This window comes from Chamaea fasciata, unplaced genomic scaffold (assembly GCF_029207755.1).
Source record: "Chamaea fasciata isolate MVZ Bird 193981 ecotype frontalis unplaced genomic scaffold, bChaFas1.0.hap1 SCAF_5, whole genome shotgun sequence".
Taxonomy (NCBI): domain Eukaryota; kingdom Metazoa; phylum Chordata; class Aves; order Passeriformes; family Sylviidae; genus Chamaea; species Chamaea fasciata.
This window is the reverse complement of record NW_027094090.1, coordinates 59605636-59621345: the sequence shown is the minus strand read 5'-3', so window position 1 is coordinate 59621345 and position 15710 is coordinate 59605636. Positions and strand designations below refer to the sequence as shown.

General features: G+C 42.8%; 1 protein-coding gene across 2 annotated transcripts in view; it reads right to left on the bottom strand.

The window, feature by feature from the left end:
- Nucleotides 1-15710, bottom strand: part of TBXAS1 (thromboxane A synthase 1) — a 259885-nt gene continuing 244175 nt past the window's right edge. For both annotated transcript variants that reach the window (XM_066183899.1, XM_066183900.1), the window contains 4 exons: nt 6718-6806; nt 4157-4294; nt 2123-2285; nt 1-1513 (listed from right to left, as the gene is read on the bottom strand). In XM_066183899.1, the coding sequence (XP_066039996.1) occupies nt 1439-1513; nt 2123-2285; nt 4157-4294; nt 6718-6806 (465 nt within the window). In that variant the 3' untranslated portion in view covers nt 1-1438. The remainder of the gene's footprint in view (nt 1514-2122; nt 2286-4156; nt 4295-6717; nt 6807-15710) is intronic.

Below are 15710 nucleotides of genomic sequence, written 5' to 3'. Positions count from 1 at the left end.
TTGAGATAAAGACAGTTTAATAGGTAAAGCAAAAGCCACACACAAAACAAGGAATTCAATCACCATTTCCCATGTGCAGGCAGGTGTTCCACCACCCCAGGAAGCAGAGCTCCAGCAGGCATAACAGTGACTTGGGAAGGCAAATGCCATCACTTTGAATGTCATCCTCCTTCCTTCTTCCCCTGGTTTTATGTGCTGAGCATGTTGCCATAGAGTATGGAACGTCCCTGTGTTCAGTGGGGGTCAACTGGCCCAGCTGTGTCCTCCCCTAGCTTCTTGTGCAACACTAGCTGTGTGGCAGGTGAAGGCTTTGCAGAGGAGGAGGACAGAGGGAATGTGAGGAGTGGAAGCTACAGCTGTTTTGTCTGGGAAGATGCCTGTGCAGTCACACAGCAGTTCCATGCTGCTGCAGCTGGCAATCAGACAAGTTCCTCCTGAGGGGGGTGAGGCACTTGGGACATGACCTGCTCCAGTGTCACAGAAGGAGTCAAGAGAGCTGCTGGGTCTGATGATCCTGAATCCCACTCCTTTGCCACCGGCTCTAGTGCGTGAATGCTCTTAATTTCCTTGATTCAAGGAGCTAGACAGGGATGGTGCCAACTGCAATGCTTGGAAAGGAAAGGCCTCCCCATGAAGCAGATGTGGTAGCACATCTGATTACCTTTAGCACCTTCTGATTACTTTTAAATTTCTTCCAGTCCTCCTGCTTGCTTTAAATTCATTTCTTCTTTGTCTCCACCTTTCCAACAGCAGTTCAGCAGCCAGCAAAATGGCTGTCACCTCATTTCTTTGGTCTTAGCTGCTGGAACTTTACTGGTAAGCCAGGGCACTGTTTGTTCTTCTTCTGTCACCTCAGTGGAATGTGCCAAGTGCAAATTGTTAATCTATTTAAAATCATTTGAAAGGATAAAGGGGGTGCAACTTCTCCAGCTTTACAGACACAGGTAGAGATTAAGCATTGTACTGGGGTCGCAGCTTTGACTGTTAGTGGAGTTCATAAAAAAATCCAATGCACTGTGTCCCAGGTCTTCTGCTGTAACTGTGGTGTTTTCTGGGCTTTCTCTAGGACTCATAAGTGCATGAGAAGGATGTGTCGTACAATAAATTGTAATTAAAATTACTGTAAATTGTGGAAATTTAGCATGAGGAAAGCATTCTCACAGATAAAAGAAGAGTGATGTAGAAAAGCAAATGGAAGTGGGGTGCTTCTTTACAAATACTATTCACAGTAATTTGAAAACCTCCAAAAAGGACTGTAGAGAGCCCATTTTAAGAAGTGACTGGAGGCTGTCCCACAGGAGGGCAGTGAGGAAGCATCTACTGACCATCACTGGGACTTAGGCTCCTATCTGTCCTTGGAGTGTTGAAAATTAATTATACCCAGTGAGTCAGTAACAAAGGGTCTCATTCCAGAAAGCTTCAGGATGTACATTTCCTTTTAGCGAGATTCCAGCATTATGTAGACTCCATTTTTTGGTCCAAGTGTGGCTTTTGATTTGAGCTGCAAAGGAATCTGAAAGAGAAAAGAGCATCTTATGTGCAGTTGTATGTGTTTGTTTATGTGTGTATGACACCCCCGTACACAGACAGACATTTTTGCTGGAGGACCAGTCCATACCAGGATTACTGTGGAACCTGTAAAGTACTTGTTTTACAGTCAGCTGTGATGGTATAATATTAAATAGAATTTACAGCCAGAGGCTGAGGCAGTGGTTACCCAGAAATGCTGCAGATGTGAACAGAATGAAATCAACTCTGTAAACTCTAGAGCTGGGTGCAATGTCCATAGCAATAGGCATATACTAAAGAGCTGAAATCCTGTGAAATACGTACACACGTTCTCACCCCATATGAATTATGATATTTTGCCTGTGGTCTTGCCATACTGCTCTCCATTAAGGCAGGCCTGTGTTACAGTTCTTCTGTTGGAAAAATTACATATCTGAAATCACATTTTGCTTAAAACATGCAGTCCATGCTTCATCTCTCATTATGGAAGTGTCTCTAGCAGTTTTCTCAAATGAAGAGAAGTCAGAAAGGCAAATCAGTTGTCCTGACTAAGACATACTGTCAACTCCCTCAAGTTAAAAAGTGTGATCTTTAAGCCTCTGCATGTACAAACCTCAGTCTCTGAGCAGGTCTTGAATTTAAACTTCTGCAAAATCCTCAGCAGAGTCATCTTGGTCTCCAACAAACCCATTTTCATGCCAATGCAGCCACGGGGTCCTGCCCCAAAGGGCAGGTATGCAAAGGGATGTCGTTCCTTCTTGGCCTCCTCTGTAAACCTAGAAGGTGCAGAGATGGAAACCAGTTCAAGAAATGCTTTTTGCTCCTGATTCCATGTTTTTCATTTAAATCTCAAAAGCTGGTTATTTCAAATGATCTTAATGGACAGGTCAAGGGGACTCTTGATAGATTATGTCCTGACATCGTAAGTAAAAAGATAATTGACGTTTTGCCATCAGCCTTTGTCAGTTGGTGATTCAGGAGAGGACATGGACATATGAGTTTTGCTTCCAATCTGTCTTTAATGAAAGTCTCTCATGTCTTTGGATTCAGTTTTCAAGAACTTTAGACTATGAAGGTCCAGAGAACTCAAGCATGGTAGAAAGACATGAGAGGTAATACAGGCTATTTGGAGCTTTGGAAAAAAATAATATTGTGTATTTCCACTAATTCCACCCCCATGCTTAGATAACCTAAATAAGATTGAGCCACTACTCCAAAAAGTACTGTAGAGGCCCCTAATTCGAGATTGAAGGACCTCATGTACTAAGCACTGTTGCATATCCCATGCAAACAGGTTCAGACCGTTCTTGCCTTGATCACCCCCATATATCATTCTAGTAAATTTAAAGTCCCCCTTTACTCCTGTTTTACTCCTATGGCCAATTTCAAAATGAAATACTGGGGGGGAAGGCTGTAGCTGTAGGAATTTTATAATTCCTGCTAACATTCCCAACTATACAAGCAGAGCAGAGTGTTAGTAATTATGGATCATTCCTCAGGAAAGGTTCAAAAGGGAATTTATCTCCGATTTGTACCAAACAGCACTGTGTGAGTCAAGGTGACTGCAGCCCTCACTAACCATTTTACCCTTTCATACTACTGTTAAAGTGGTGAGTAATAAGGAATTAAGAAAGTATTTCTAGATAAGCATTGCTAAAAAACCCACTCCAGACTTCCAGTTACTGCTAAGATTCTTCTCCAGCAAAATCTCTGCACTTCTCTAACCCTGGCATTGCTCTTCTTCATGGCCAAAAAGATTCTGATGGAGCATATGCCTAGATTTATTCCAGAAGGAGCATTGGGCAAATGCACCTTCACCACACACTGTTGTCTTGCTGGCAAAGATGGTTCTGGGCTGCCTGCCTCACACCCAGTTGTTAATGGAGCAGGCACATTATTCTTAGTAAACTTTTGAATGTAGTGGCAGCTTATAATGCATCTGCCCCCAAAACAGTTTAAAAATATAGCTGCCCACAAAACTAAATTGTGCTTCCACACAGCACCACATCAGCTGAAACTCTCCCTGTAAGCTTAGCCCAGCACCTGTAACACAGGGCATATACAAAACCACAGCTTGACAGGGTTTCACCCACTGAAGATATAAATGCTCCACGTAAAACTGTCTTGCCAAGCAAGAACCAAGGATCCTAACCTACAGACAGAGAGCAGATTCCCAGTGGGAGAAGTGGTAGGTTCCCCACTCACGGAGTACCCACACCATTATGTTTCAGATGAAAAGGGCCCTCTAAACCAGAAAGGAGCTGCACAAGTTTCCCAGGTACAGCCAAGCCAGTGAATATATTGTCCCACTTCAGAATTTCTCACCCAGAAGCAACATTATTCACAGTATCTGATTTGGAAACAAGTCTGAAAACCTCTGCCACTGTTCAACCTTGACCAAACCTTGCGCCTTCTGTGGGATACACCCTATCATCACTTGTCTGATTTAGTAGAAATAACATGTTTTTATGGTCTAAATAAAACTGTGCTCCTCTTGGTGGAAATGCTGCTTTGGACGAACAAGTGGGTGACTGTGGCTGTGAAAGAGCAGCAGAATCTGGTGCCTGCACTGGACAGGTTGGAGTTCTGTGCCCACGGGCCCAAGTAAGGACTTCAACCTAAGGATGAAAACCATTACTCCACATACCTCTCAGGAATGAACTTCTCAGGTTCTGGCCAGAACTCAGGGTTGTGGTGAAGGTGTCCAACTGCAGTTTCAATGACAGCTCCAGCTGGAATATGCTGCCCCAGCACTACACAGTCTTTAGCTGCTTCCCTAGTGAATCTGCAACAGCATCATGCATCCCAGATGATTAATAAAGGTTAAAAATACAGCAGGAGAGATCTATAAAAGTATCTGTCTTCATCTGACCAAACAATTTCTGGGGTAACATTTTCTCATAGGTAAATACAACAACTGTTGCTGATGCCAGTGTCTTCTCAGGTTATAATCATCTCCACTTAGAAGTCCGTAGCTTCAGTCCAGGTGATTGACTTTTGCCCTTTTCACAGGAAAGCAATTCTGGTTGTGTACTGCTTTCCAAAGCATTAACTGCTAAATTGCTATTTTATTGTTGATGTTGCGTTTAGACTCATTTTTTATGAAAATTGCTGATGAAAAGTGTCAGTCATCTCTAATAACAGGTAGAAAGAGTATATGCTGATTTGCTTCCAGCAAAAAAAAGCATAGTAAATAAAGCTTTGAGTTTGTTTATTTGAGAAGCTCCCCCCTGTTGGTGCAGAACCTGAAACTTAGCAAGGCATGGTTTTAATATTAGGGCTGAGTGTTCTGCTGCTGATGCTACTCTGGAAATACAACCAATTCACAAGCCTTGGAAAACATTTCACATATATTCATCAAAGACAGGCATGATGTTAAAAACAAAACTCTGCAGTTTTCTCCCACTCTGTGGTGATAGGTGACAGAGGTGTCCTTAGGAACCTCACCATGACAAGATTGAGAAAAGTCACCTGCCAAAGCTCAGCTTGTCTCTTACAGAAGATTGTGTGTGGCTGTGTACTTGTGGTGGTAGGTTCTTATCCAGATCTTTTGGTGCTTGAGTGGTCACTACAGATCCCAGATCAGCCCAGACCCAGGTGGATACCCTGCTGTCTCAGTCTGGGAACTATTCCTTGCCACCATCTGCAAACACAGGGGTGAGACAATGCGCAGGAGCTTCCTTTGCTGCTTCCCAAACTCCGCTTAAAAAGTTGAACAAAGATTTCACCTTCAGGGCTGTCAGTCTGGTATTATTACAGAAACACATTCTTTCCTTGCTGTCACCCATATCCCATTCTCATAGACAAATAAATAACAGAGGCTTCAAACCTGGAACAAAAATCTAGCATTCAAAAAAACCCAAAACAAACCAAAACAAACATTGACAAGCTATCCTTCTCATTCTTACATGAATTTGGTGATAATGGAAACTTGAGTTCTGGGGGAGAAAGTTCTCTGGATAGTAAGTTCATTTTTTAAAAAAATGAAACCAACTCATTGAATAACAAACTTGGCTGCTACTGATTTTTCCCTTAACTCAGCATTATCCTTGTCATAGGCAATTAACATCTTTCAGCAGCCCTGGGTTGTCCCACCCATTCCACATTCATCAGAGTAAAAGCCAGGTCAATAAACAGCACTGACAGCACCAAACAAAACTTCAGAAGAACTTTGTTCCATTCTTGTTCTGTCTCCCATCTGATAAACAAAGACTGTTTCCCAGTGATACAGCCCAAACCCAAAGACCCTGTCACTTTAACCAGCAAAACAGTTTCCACTTGTACCCCAAGTATAACATAGTAAAGCCCCATCATCTCATCCAGGAGCAGATCTCTTTGATATTTACTATCTGAAAAATCCTGCAGATGGCCATGAAAAATACCTTGACTTCCAATCCTGCTGAACATACAGAAGAGAATATGATTTTAAGCTTTTTTTGTTTTAAGGTGCCTGCAGTCATGGGTTAAATTTTTCAAAAGCTCTCACAGCAAGCTCAGCTTTGGCTTCTTTCCAGTCACCTGATTTTCTCCCTGAGCTTCATGAGAAGCATTGCAATTGGCTGATCACTTTGAAAAACTGTATTTCTTAATATTTGTATTTATGCTTGTGATAACTTGGAGCTTTAACAATCAAAGAGTTTTCTAATTTCTTTTTTCCTTGTTTTCAGTTCATTAAGACAGTAAAATAAGTCATGTGTGATTTGGGACAAAACTTTCAAGAGTTAATGGATGTTACCATTAGTTTAGCTCTCTTAGTATGAGGCAGTGCTAAGTGTAAATGGGCCAAAGTTAAATACACATGTAAAATACAGCTTTCAGACTGTGCAACCCTTCCACAGGTCAGGGCTGTAATAAGCAACAGGGTAGGGATGGGTTTTGGTGCATATCCTGCAAGCTTGAGGCATTTGGAAGCAGCAGCCTTTTGCTTTCTGAGGCCACACCTGCTTCAAAATGGCTCCATCCTCTAACCTTGGGGGATATGAAGATTGGTGAGGAAGCAACCTTGGCCAATTCACTGTAAAAATGAGCTTTAGAAATACCAGAATTATCCAGCTTTCCTTCAACAGGCCACATTATACCTTTCAAATGCACAAAGCAGTATTGATGTTGGCACAGAGACTCAGAGACCATTGGTCTTCCAACAGCAGATTTCCATTTTTTAGAGCCAGGGAGCTATCCCATGTAATCAGAAGGGGGAAAAAAAGATACCTGAATGCAGGTGGGTACATGCGCAACGTCTCTGCGATCACCATGTCCAGATAAGGGAGTTCTTGCACATTTTGGTAATCAGGGACCATCTGAAAGGGCAGGACAAAAGGAGCAATTATGTTTTCTCACATGTAAGTGCCAAACTCGTCTCAGATTAGCTTTTAAAATCATCTATTTTTTTACTGGGCATCTTTCCTGTAGAAGAACTCGATGTCTCATCTAAAACAGTAAATGATAAAATTATACAAAAATGTGGGCAGTAATTAAATGTGCGTGTAACATTCCTTTCATCATCAAAAATGCTTTGGTGCACAGCCCAGCTGAAGGTATAATAATAAATCAACTTGCTAGGAAGTATTAAAAGCAGGTCATTACAGAGAGCATCAATAGCTGTAACAGAGCTATTGTTTTCCACGTGTACCAAAATCTGCACAGGACCCTTGTTTCTCCCCAAGGGCAAGAGCACGGCTCACACTTTGTTCTCAAGAAACAGCAACTCCTTCAGTTACTCTTGTTAATGTTGGAACAACCCCTCTGCACTTTCCCAGCTATAGAAATAAAGCGGTGGTGCTGTGATGCCTGTGGAGGAGTGGAGAAGGCACTGGAAAATGCTGGAACCCCAATAAGGAACAGCATGAGGTGGTAAATTGCTCTGCCAAGAAGGGAGGTGCCGAGGTATAGCTCAAATCCCACCTGGCAGGACTGCAAAAGTGCCTGAGCAGAGAAGCCTGTTTCCTCCAGCCTTTGCTTAATGCTGCTTAATTTTTCACGATGGTCAATGCCTGAGCCCATGTCTTCGCAGTCCTACAAAGCCATCCAACCCTTGAGAAGGACTGGTGGGCACTGAAACCCCAGCAGGGCTGTACCTCAGAAGACTTTGCCTTCTGACTGGCAACAAACAGACAATGAAAGACACCAAACAGCAGCATTGACACAACGCAGCACACAGACAAACAGGGAATTTCTTCCACAGTTACCTTCCTTGGAAAAAGGCCATCTTCCCTGTGTTATTCAGTGCTCTCAGCAGAGGGCAGCCAAAGAACATCGAATAACCTCATCAAAAAAGTAGAGTTTTGTTTTAAATTAGAGCATCTCCTAAAGACTGACACAGAGTAAATTGGAGAAAAGCACAGACGTCAGACTAGACTAAACCTTTTATGAAGATTTGAGGCCCTGGCCGTTCACAAAGGGGACTGGATTCCATCCTTCCTTTATTTACTACAGCACTTTTCATGTATAATGCATATTTTATTGAATTTTCATGCAAAAACATATGGTACATACTGAAAATACTAAGCAGAGAACAACTCCAGATGGTATGCAGAAAAGGCATACAATAGAACAAGGATACCTTGCTGGATTAGGGTATCCCACTTATTCAGCATTAAGCCACCATGCACCATTTCACATCAACTGATCTTTTCTAGGAAGGAAATAGATACATTCTATTATCCCCATTTTTTGGCTCAGGAAAGAAAAGCAGAAGCAGAGAAAGTAATTTGCACAGGCTGAGTAGAACTCATGTGTGTGCTTCTCTCTCAGGGGAAAATATGCAACTCAGCTTGTCAATAGATGAAGTATTTTGTCAGTATATGACAAATATTATCAATACAGGAAGTATGGACTGCACTGACAGCCTTTCAGTGTGACTTTTATCTTGCACTGGTGCCTGCTAACTCAAACCTTTGGCTTAGGCCAGTGGTTATCAGACAAAGGGCTAGGAGCCTAAAAGCCACGTGAGAACCATGGTGTAAGGAACAGTGCTCCAATAATTCCAAGCGCTGAAACCAAAGCTAGGAGAATGATTTTTATCACCCTTGTTCTGCAGAGAGGGATCCAAGGGCTGCCTAATTTTGTAGGGGAAATCAGTAGCAGAGGCTGGAAATGCAGTCTCAAATTTCAGGTCTTCATGGCACAACTCCCTTTCTCCATGCCCACAGAGGTGCTCCACTCTTCAATGCAAATGCACTCTGTGGTGTGCATTCTTTTATTTTTATCTGCCAGTTTTACAATTATCTTTCACAACTTTCTCCTCGCCTTTTTATAGTGCTCTCCTGCATCTCTTTGAATCCTGAGTCAGCATCTGACTCCTGTTCCTGCAATCCCTCCTGATTTCATGGACAGGCTGGCTGTGAGAAGAGTCCAGGCTCAGAGAAAATGAGTGGTGGAGCCAAGCGCACACCGAGATGTGTTTGATTCTCTGAACCATGCTCTTTCCACTGAGCCTTCCTGTCTCTCTCATAATCCCTCTACTTACTTCTGGAGTCAATAATTAGGATAATTATATAGTAACCTGATATAATAAGTAGCCGCTAAATCAAACCATACATCAACGAATAATATAACACTAAATTATTGGAGCTTTGATTTGCTCTTTCAAATAGCTTCTATACCTTCAGGGGATTAGCAGTTCAGAAAACAAAACAAAGGTGTAAAACTAGCTGATTTTTTTTAGAAGAAAATTCCTTTTGCTTACATAAAGAAGGAGGGGTCAGTCGAATGGCAGCAGAGTGAACTCTGCTATCATGAGAATGACAGACACATCAGTCATTTCCTACATCTGATGCAACTTAATTATTGGCACTTCCATGCTTTTAGCATCAAAGTAGCTGGACCTAATTTAGTAGTTGTTTGCAAGGTCTGACCTGCAGCTGTGTAAAGTACACACAAGCCAAGCATCTCTATTTAGGAAGGACAGTTTGTTGCTTTTTTTCCCTTTCAAAGAAAATATTTTCCATTTGTTTTTCCACTCCCTCTCTTAAAAATATGCCTTTAGCCAAGCACATTTCAAAGGAACGTAAATATGCTTTTCTCCCTAAATGTCCCTATTTATATCTATCAACCGCTGGCAGGTTTGCTGGGGTGAGGGTGATGTTGTGCAAACATGCCTCTTTAACCCCCTGAAAAAAAAAAAAATTGTCTAAATTGCCTTGTACCCAAGATGAGGGGTTTTTTTTTTCCACTAAGAAAGATTTCTGTCTTTAACAAGAAGAGATGAGGGGTGTGAGGGAGGATTGCATATAATAAAACATCCTGTATTTTAATTTTGCAGCTCCTGCTTTGCACAGCAGTTTTTCTTATGCCTTGCACAACCTTGTAGTGCCTTTTCCTGTTGATGTGGAAGTAAATGGCCACGTAACATCTTGTGGCATTTCTCTGCATGCATGTTTCCCCAGTTTGATTTCTGGAGGTGAGGTGGTACACCCTTACCAACCCCAGACTATTCAATCACTTCTGGCATCTAGTTTGGCCACAGACTCTCCTTTATGATTGACAGAAAATCACAAGCCTCCATTACTTAGAAAAAGATGGGAAATTAATTCTTCCTCCCACAGAGTACCCTGAGGTGAAATACCAGCAGTGATTATAAAATTGCCTATGTGCTACAAGGATGACGCGTGTTTTAATCCCCATATAAACTCCAAGAGAGATAACTACCTTCAGATCCACCTCTGCTTTTCAGCATTGGTTTTAGCATTTTCTAGGCAGGCAAACCTATTTTTTACCACCGCCCTCAGTTAACTTTTAATTCCTCAATGAACAGCAAGGGAATCCAAGTGCTGACAGGAGTGGTCTGGCCAATCACTCTGCTGCAGTTTGAGATGTTACTGTTCCCAGTTGCTGGCTCTTCTTTGCTGGCTGTGGTTGGTGTCACCACAGCCAAGTCAGCAGAAGGGAACATATGCCTGCACCTCAGTTGCTTCCATACAATGTCCAGCATGAACCTATCTTCAGTGACAGCTCAAGATGAGACACGAACTTTTCCCCAAAGCAGCTGATGATCATCCTCCTCTACTGCCTCTGTTTTGGGAATGGTAATTCGAGGTATACCTCAGTGAATACGAGATTTCCACTTACCCTATTGGCCATGCTCTAGTGATGCTCAGCATCCAGAAATGAAAAAAAATCAGAAAAAATTGTGTGCAGCTGACAGTGTGATGTGCACCTGAATTCAATTTAGAAGCAGCAAAGCCTGCCGAGACCACATTCCTCACAAGGAGCACTGCTGAGTCATGGCCTGATACTGAACCAGCTGAGGTTTCTGAGAAATTGCAATCTAAATCCAGTGGCTCATGGGCAGGTGTGGCTGTGACAAAGTCCAGGTCAGAGCGATGACGTGCAGATCTGCTTAAGCACAGATGCCAATCCATGAGTTATCTGTGTAATGCATAGATACACAGCTCACGTGGGCTCTCCCCCAAAATATAGACTTTGGATAGCAATAGGATAGGAGTCAAGAAAAAAAGCCAGCATCACCCCGGGTTACTCTCACCCCACTCCCTCTCAAATTGCCAAATCAGACCACAGCCATTCACAAACAGGTCAATAATGTTTCTCGATCAAAGGCATCAAAAGCTGCTGATAAATCAAAGAATCTGCCTGTGGTTTTGACCTCTCTTTGGTCACCTCTAGGAGCTGATCATACTCTAACAGAACTAGAGCCTGTGTGTCTCACTCGGCTTCACAGAGGGGGAAGAAATGTAAGAATGTGAAGTACAAGAAAGTCAAATTAGGGTTGCCCCATGACAACTTTGCCAACAACCCTATCAGGAAAGGAAAGGTTAGAGACTGGACTGCACTCAAAATGCAGATCAATGAAAATAAGGGGTGGGATGGTTTAACAGGCATCTGTCTTTAACATGCTTAAAGAAAGCTTGTCTCATGTTTGACCACTTCTATGACACCATACTGGAACCCCTATAAAATACCACACTAAAGCCTCCCTACAAGCTCAGGCAGCGGGATAGGGACAAAGTTGATGAGGTAAAATTTCTTATCTTTATTCCCACAACTTGGACCAAACACTCAAAAAATGCTTAAGGCAGTCCTCATGCAATACTTACTGCAAATTTTCCCTCCCTCCTGTCCACAGCTGCCAGGTGACACATGCCTCTGAGTCAAGGCACCAGGGAGAATCAGCCCATGCTGCTTGGGAAACAGGACCCTGATGCTCCTGAGTCCCACTCACTCTGCAAGACAGATCACGGCCTTAAGACAGAGAAAAGCCTGCCTAAAATCACCAAGTGTCTGTTGGCCACTTCCAGTGACAGAGGCCTGCAGAAACTTCTAGGAAAATATTAAGTTCTTGACTATAGAATCGAGAGCAAGGTTCAGGAATAAAAACATAGGACAACAAGCCTGAGTTCCAGAATGCTTGACTTTCCAGATAAAGAGACTTTCTGAGCTGCCTAGCACCCCTCAAATCTTTAGAACACACCTTGATAGCACTAGAGCCTCTGCCATCGGCATTGTGTCTTCTCACACGCTCTCAGAAATCAACATTAAAGTTCTCAGCTCCGTCCCCTCTTGCATCTTTCCCCATAAGCAAGAAAAAGCTATCCCAAACACAAACTCCCAAGATTTCAATTTATTTCTTTATTCCGTGTGGGTTATCTGCCACCTGTTTCATCTGCTTGGCTTGTTATTCAAGTGGAATATCGTCAGGGTCTGACCCCCACCCTGGGTGGCTGCTCACTGGGTTTGAAAAAATTACTTTGAGGCCCATCTCAAGATGTGACAACATTCAGTGCTTCAGACTCCTCAAACAAATTCCTCCCAGCTCCCCTTAAAGACTGTTAGTGCCAGACAAACTTAGTCTTACAGCTTTTTGTTTAAATCACCTGGCAGTCACCCTCACCCCTAACTCCACCTCTCTCTGGTTCACTACCATGCAAGTCAACTGACCATACTCAGAGGAAGGTTCTGATTTTCAGGCTGAGTTCAGAGCTGGTGGGAAAAGCTGGGGCACCAGTTTCACACTGATAACAACACTACACGCAGACCTTGCAGCCAAATTCTCCCCTTCACTTTGGTGCGAATCCACACTGCTCCCTGGGGCTGTATCAGTGTAAGGGAGTGGAAAATGCGGTTCAAGGATGTACCAAATAGTGCTGGGGAAAGAGCCAGAAGGTATAAGGTTACACCAATGTCAATGCACTTTAATGTTACTTTGCTTTTTGAATCAAGGAATTCAGCTCCTGACAGAAGACAGACCTGCTCTGCCTCCAGTAGCTTCCACAATGCTAAAACAGGGTCTTTGTAGCATCACTGCTCACAAGGAGACCTCTGTGAGATAAAATACTTCCTGAAACTGAACAGTGTCCCAAAGCTGAACAGATAAACATAAAAGCTGCAACCAAAACAGCCAGAAATTCTCTTCCACCTACATTACTACTGACACATGGTGATCAGCAAGAACAGAACGCGTGCCATCAGGTAGACGATCAAGAAAAAAGATAGTCAGGAAAAAAGAAGAAAATCTCTAAGGAAATACTTTATGAGGCAAGCTACAAATGAAAAGAAAGGAGAAAACAATCTGTTTCTATTTAGGTTTTGTAAATTTGTCAACTTCATCTAGTCCCAGATTGCCAAGAGAAGTGTGTGCCTTCACATGAAAATTGATTAAATAACTCTAAGTGAGGCTGGGTGCCTGGGGTGCTCTGCTGTCACAAATGAAGGTGCAGTTCCCCAGTGTGATGATACTGCCAGGCCAGGCAGTGTTTCGTACATAAGTACCCTCACTATGTGAATTTTTATTATTTTACTTAGGCTATGTGGGGAAGAGTAGCTCCCCTCTAGAAGCGACTCACTACCTATATTCAGTGCATGCCTTGCTCCAGCTATTTGTGATGTGGTATAATCCCTGCTCATGCATTGCAGCAGGCTAAGATCATCAGAGGCACAGAGACTGCCTCTTTTTCGTCTCCTTAAAAACCACTCAGCCCCCAGGAAATCCGCCCCGGGTTCTCTCCACAGCCCACCAAGGCACGAAAGTCTCTCTTTCTACACTTGTCTGACACAATCAAAATTTCTACTTGGGTGGCAGAAATGCTGAATGGTGAGGGATCCCAGTGGGAGGGAAGCAAGGAGGAAATTAAACAGGAGAAAGGACTGCCAGAGGCCCAAAAGGCTGAGAAAGAGAATTATAAAACTGGGGTAGGTCTGTCCGAAGGGCATGTCACCAGTCCAAAGCACATTAACCACTGAAGTTTGTGCAAGACTTAATCCTTCCTGCTACAGAAGTGTCCCTTGATGGTTGCTGCAGATCTACAGGAATAAAGAGGAGGGATTTTTTTTCCCCCCTCTCAGTAGACATGGTATCACATAAGAGCCAGATGATCTAATTTAATCATTCCTGCTCCAGCTGGTATTTTCTGTATGGAGGTGACAGTGCTTTAGATTAGGGCCTTGCATATAAAAGGCCTGTGTGTTTAGTTTAATCAAATGTTCATTTCCTTACGTTATGTTTATATTAAAAGACATCAGCATGAATTTTCATGCTGCAAATAGAGGCTTATCTTATGGTCTACGTGCTGAGGTTGTCTTTGGTTGTTCTTCGTCTCTATGGCAGCCTTGTGGACTGAGAAGTGTCTCAGCCCCAGGCACGCAGTTTGGGGAAATATGCTCTGGAGAGCACAGTCCAACCTATGAGGAGATCAGAGCTTTACAAAAAATAAATTATTTCTGTAATTTGTCCTTCTTGAGCCAGTCGCTGCTTAAGTCACTGGCTTCAGTAACTGCTGGATGAGACCTTTTCTGACTTAGTAAACAGGAAAACATTTGTAGCAGGGAAATGGCAAAATTCTCTCATCACTCAGCGTAATTATTATTTGTCCCGACAAGGGCAGGTCAGTTTTAATACCATACAACATTTATGCAGTGCCTAATGCCTTGGAAACTTCTAACGTACATTAGGTGCAGTACCACAATAATAAGAATTTGCCTTTCCATAGTTGTTTTTCCCCTGAGGCTCGCGAAGCGTTTAGCAAACATTAATTAGTTGGTCATCTTCCAAATGCATGTGTGAGGTACTCCTGGTAAATAATCCCTCCCCTGCACACAAGGGGCCAGCAGAGGTGCTGAAGACTGAGACCATCACTTCGCAACCTTAACAGCTGAGCACCCACCAGCTGAAGTCTTCATAACTAACCTGATTTTTATTTTTCAGCCTCAGTGTGACTCCTGTTCATAAATTATCAAATACTTCTCTGAATGCACAGATGTAAAGTGACCAAAAAAGAAAGAAATCCATTGCACAGCATTTAAATAGGACTTAAACAAAAAGGAGGTTCATTTGCTTTCAGCTGCCAAAATCATAACTCAAGGTTCAGCCTGTGCTTGAGAAACTGATGGTACTAAAAGTACAGAATGTGAAGAAGTGCTCCCGGCGCCAAAGCTTCAATTCCTTGCCATAGACTTGTGCACCTCCTATCTAATACAGGTAAAATTTACTGGTAAAGGCCACATCCAGTCCTAGCTCCAAATTTTAGCATGTGGCCTTTCTACAAGGCACAAAGGAAAAGTTTGTTCCTGTTAAAACTTCTTGCAGTTTAACTGAAAATATGAAAAATGGACAAAGAAAGGGGGGAAAATTTTCTAACCAAAGCCATTCAGTGCCTTTTCCTCTTTTGCTCCCTCTGGAAAGGTCTGACTGCCTTGGGTACAGCAAAGCAATTTACAACTGGTAAGTGAAAAAATTTGATAGCACTTGAAATGGCTTTTGTGTTTTCTTCCTCCAGTGCATGAAGAAGATCTCTGAAAAAAACAACACGACTTGTCAGCCCAAAATGCACTACCCCAAGCTCAGTGGGGAGCTGGCTGTGAGCAGGGGTGTCTGTTACCCTGACAGTAACCTACGACAAACTTCTCTAGATATTCAGATAAAGCTGTCTGCAAAGAATCCTGGCAGATGCCTATTCAAGGATGTCTCTCCTTTTATTCCCTCACTCTCCAACTGGGAACACAAAAATTTCCCTAAGCCTGTTCATGCTTAGATTTAGTGAAGCCATCGTGGTGTCATGTTCTGGCACTGTTTTGTGTCTTTGGTCTCCTCTAGCCTTTGTAGACCAGCATGGCACGACTGTCCATCTGTTTATGATTTACTTCTCACAATGACTTGGTCCTGATTACACTGATAAGCACAGTAGGTTATTTGAGGGCCAACTGGACCTCTGTAATGACACTCAAGCTGTACCCAAGTTGTGGGAACATTT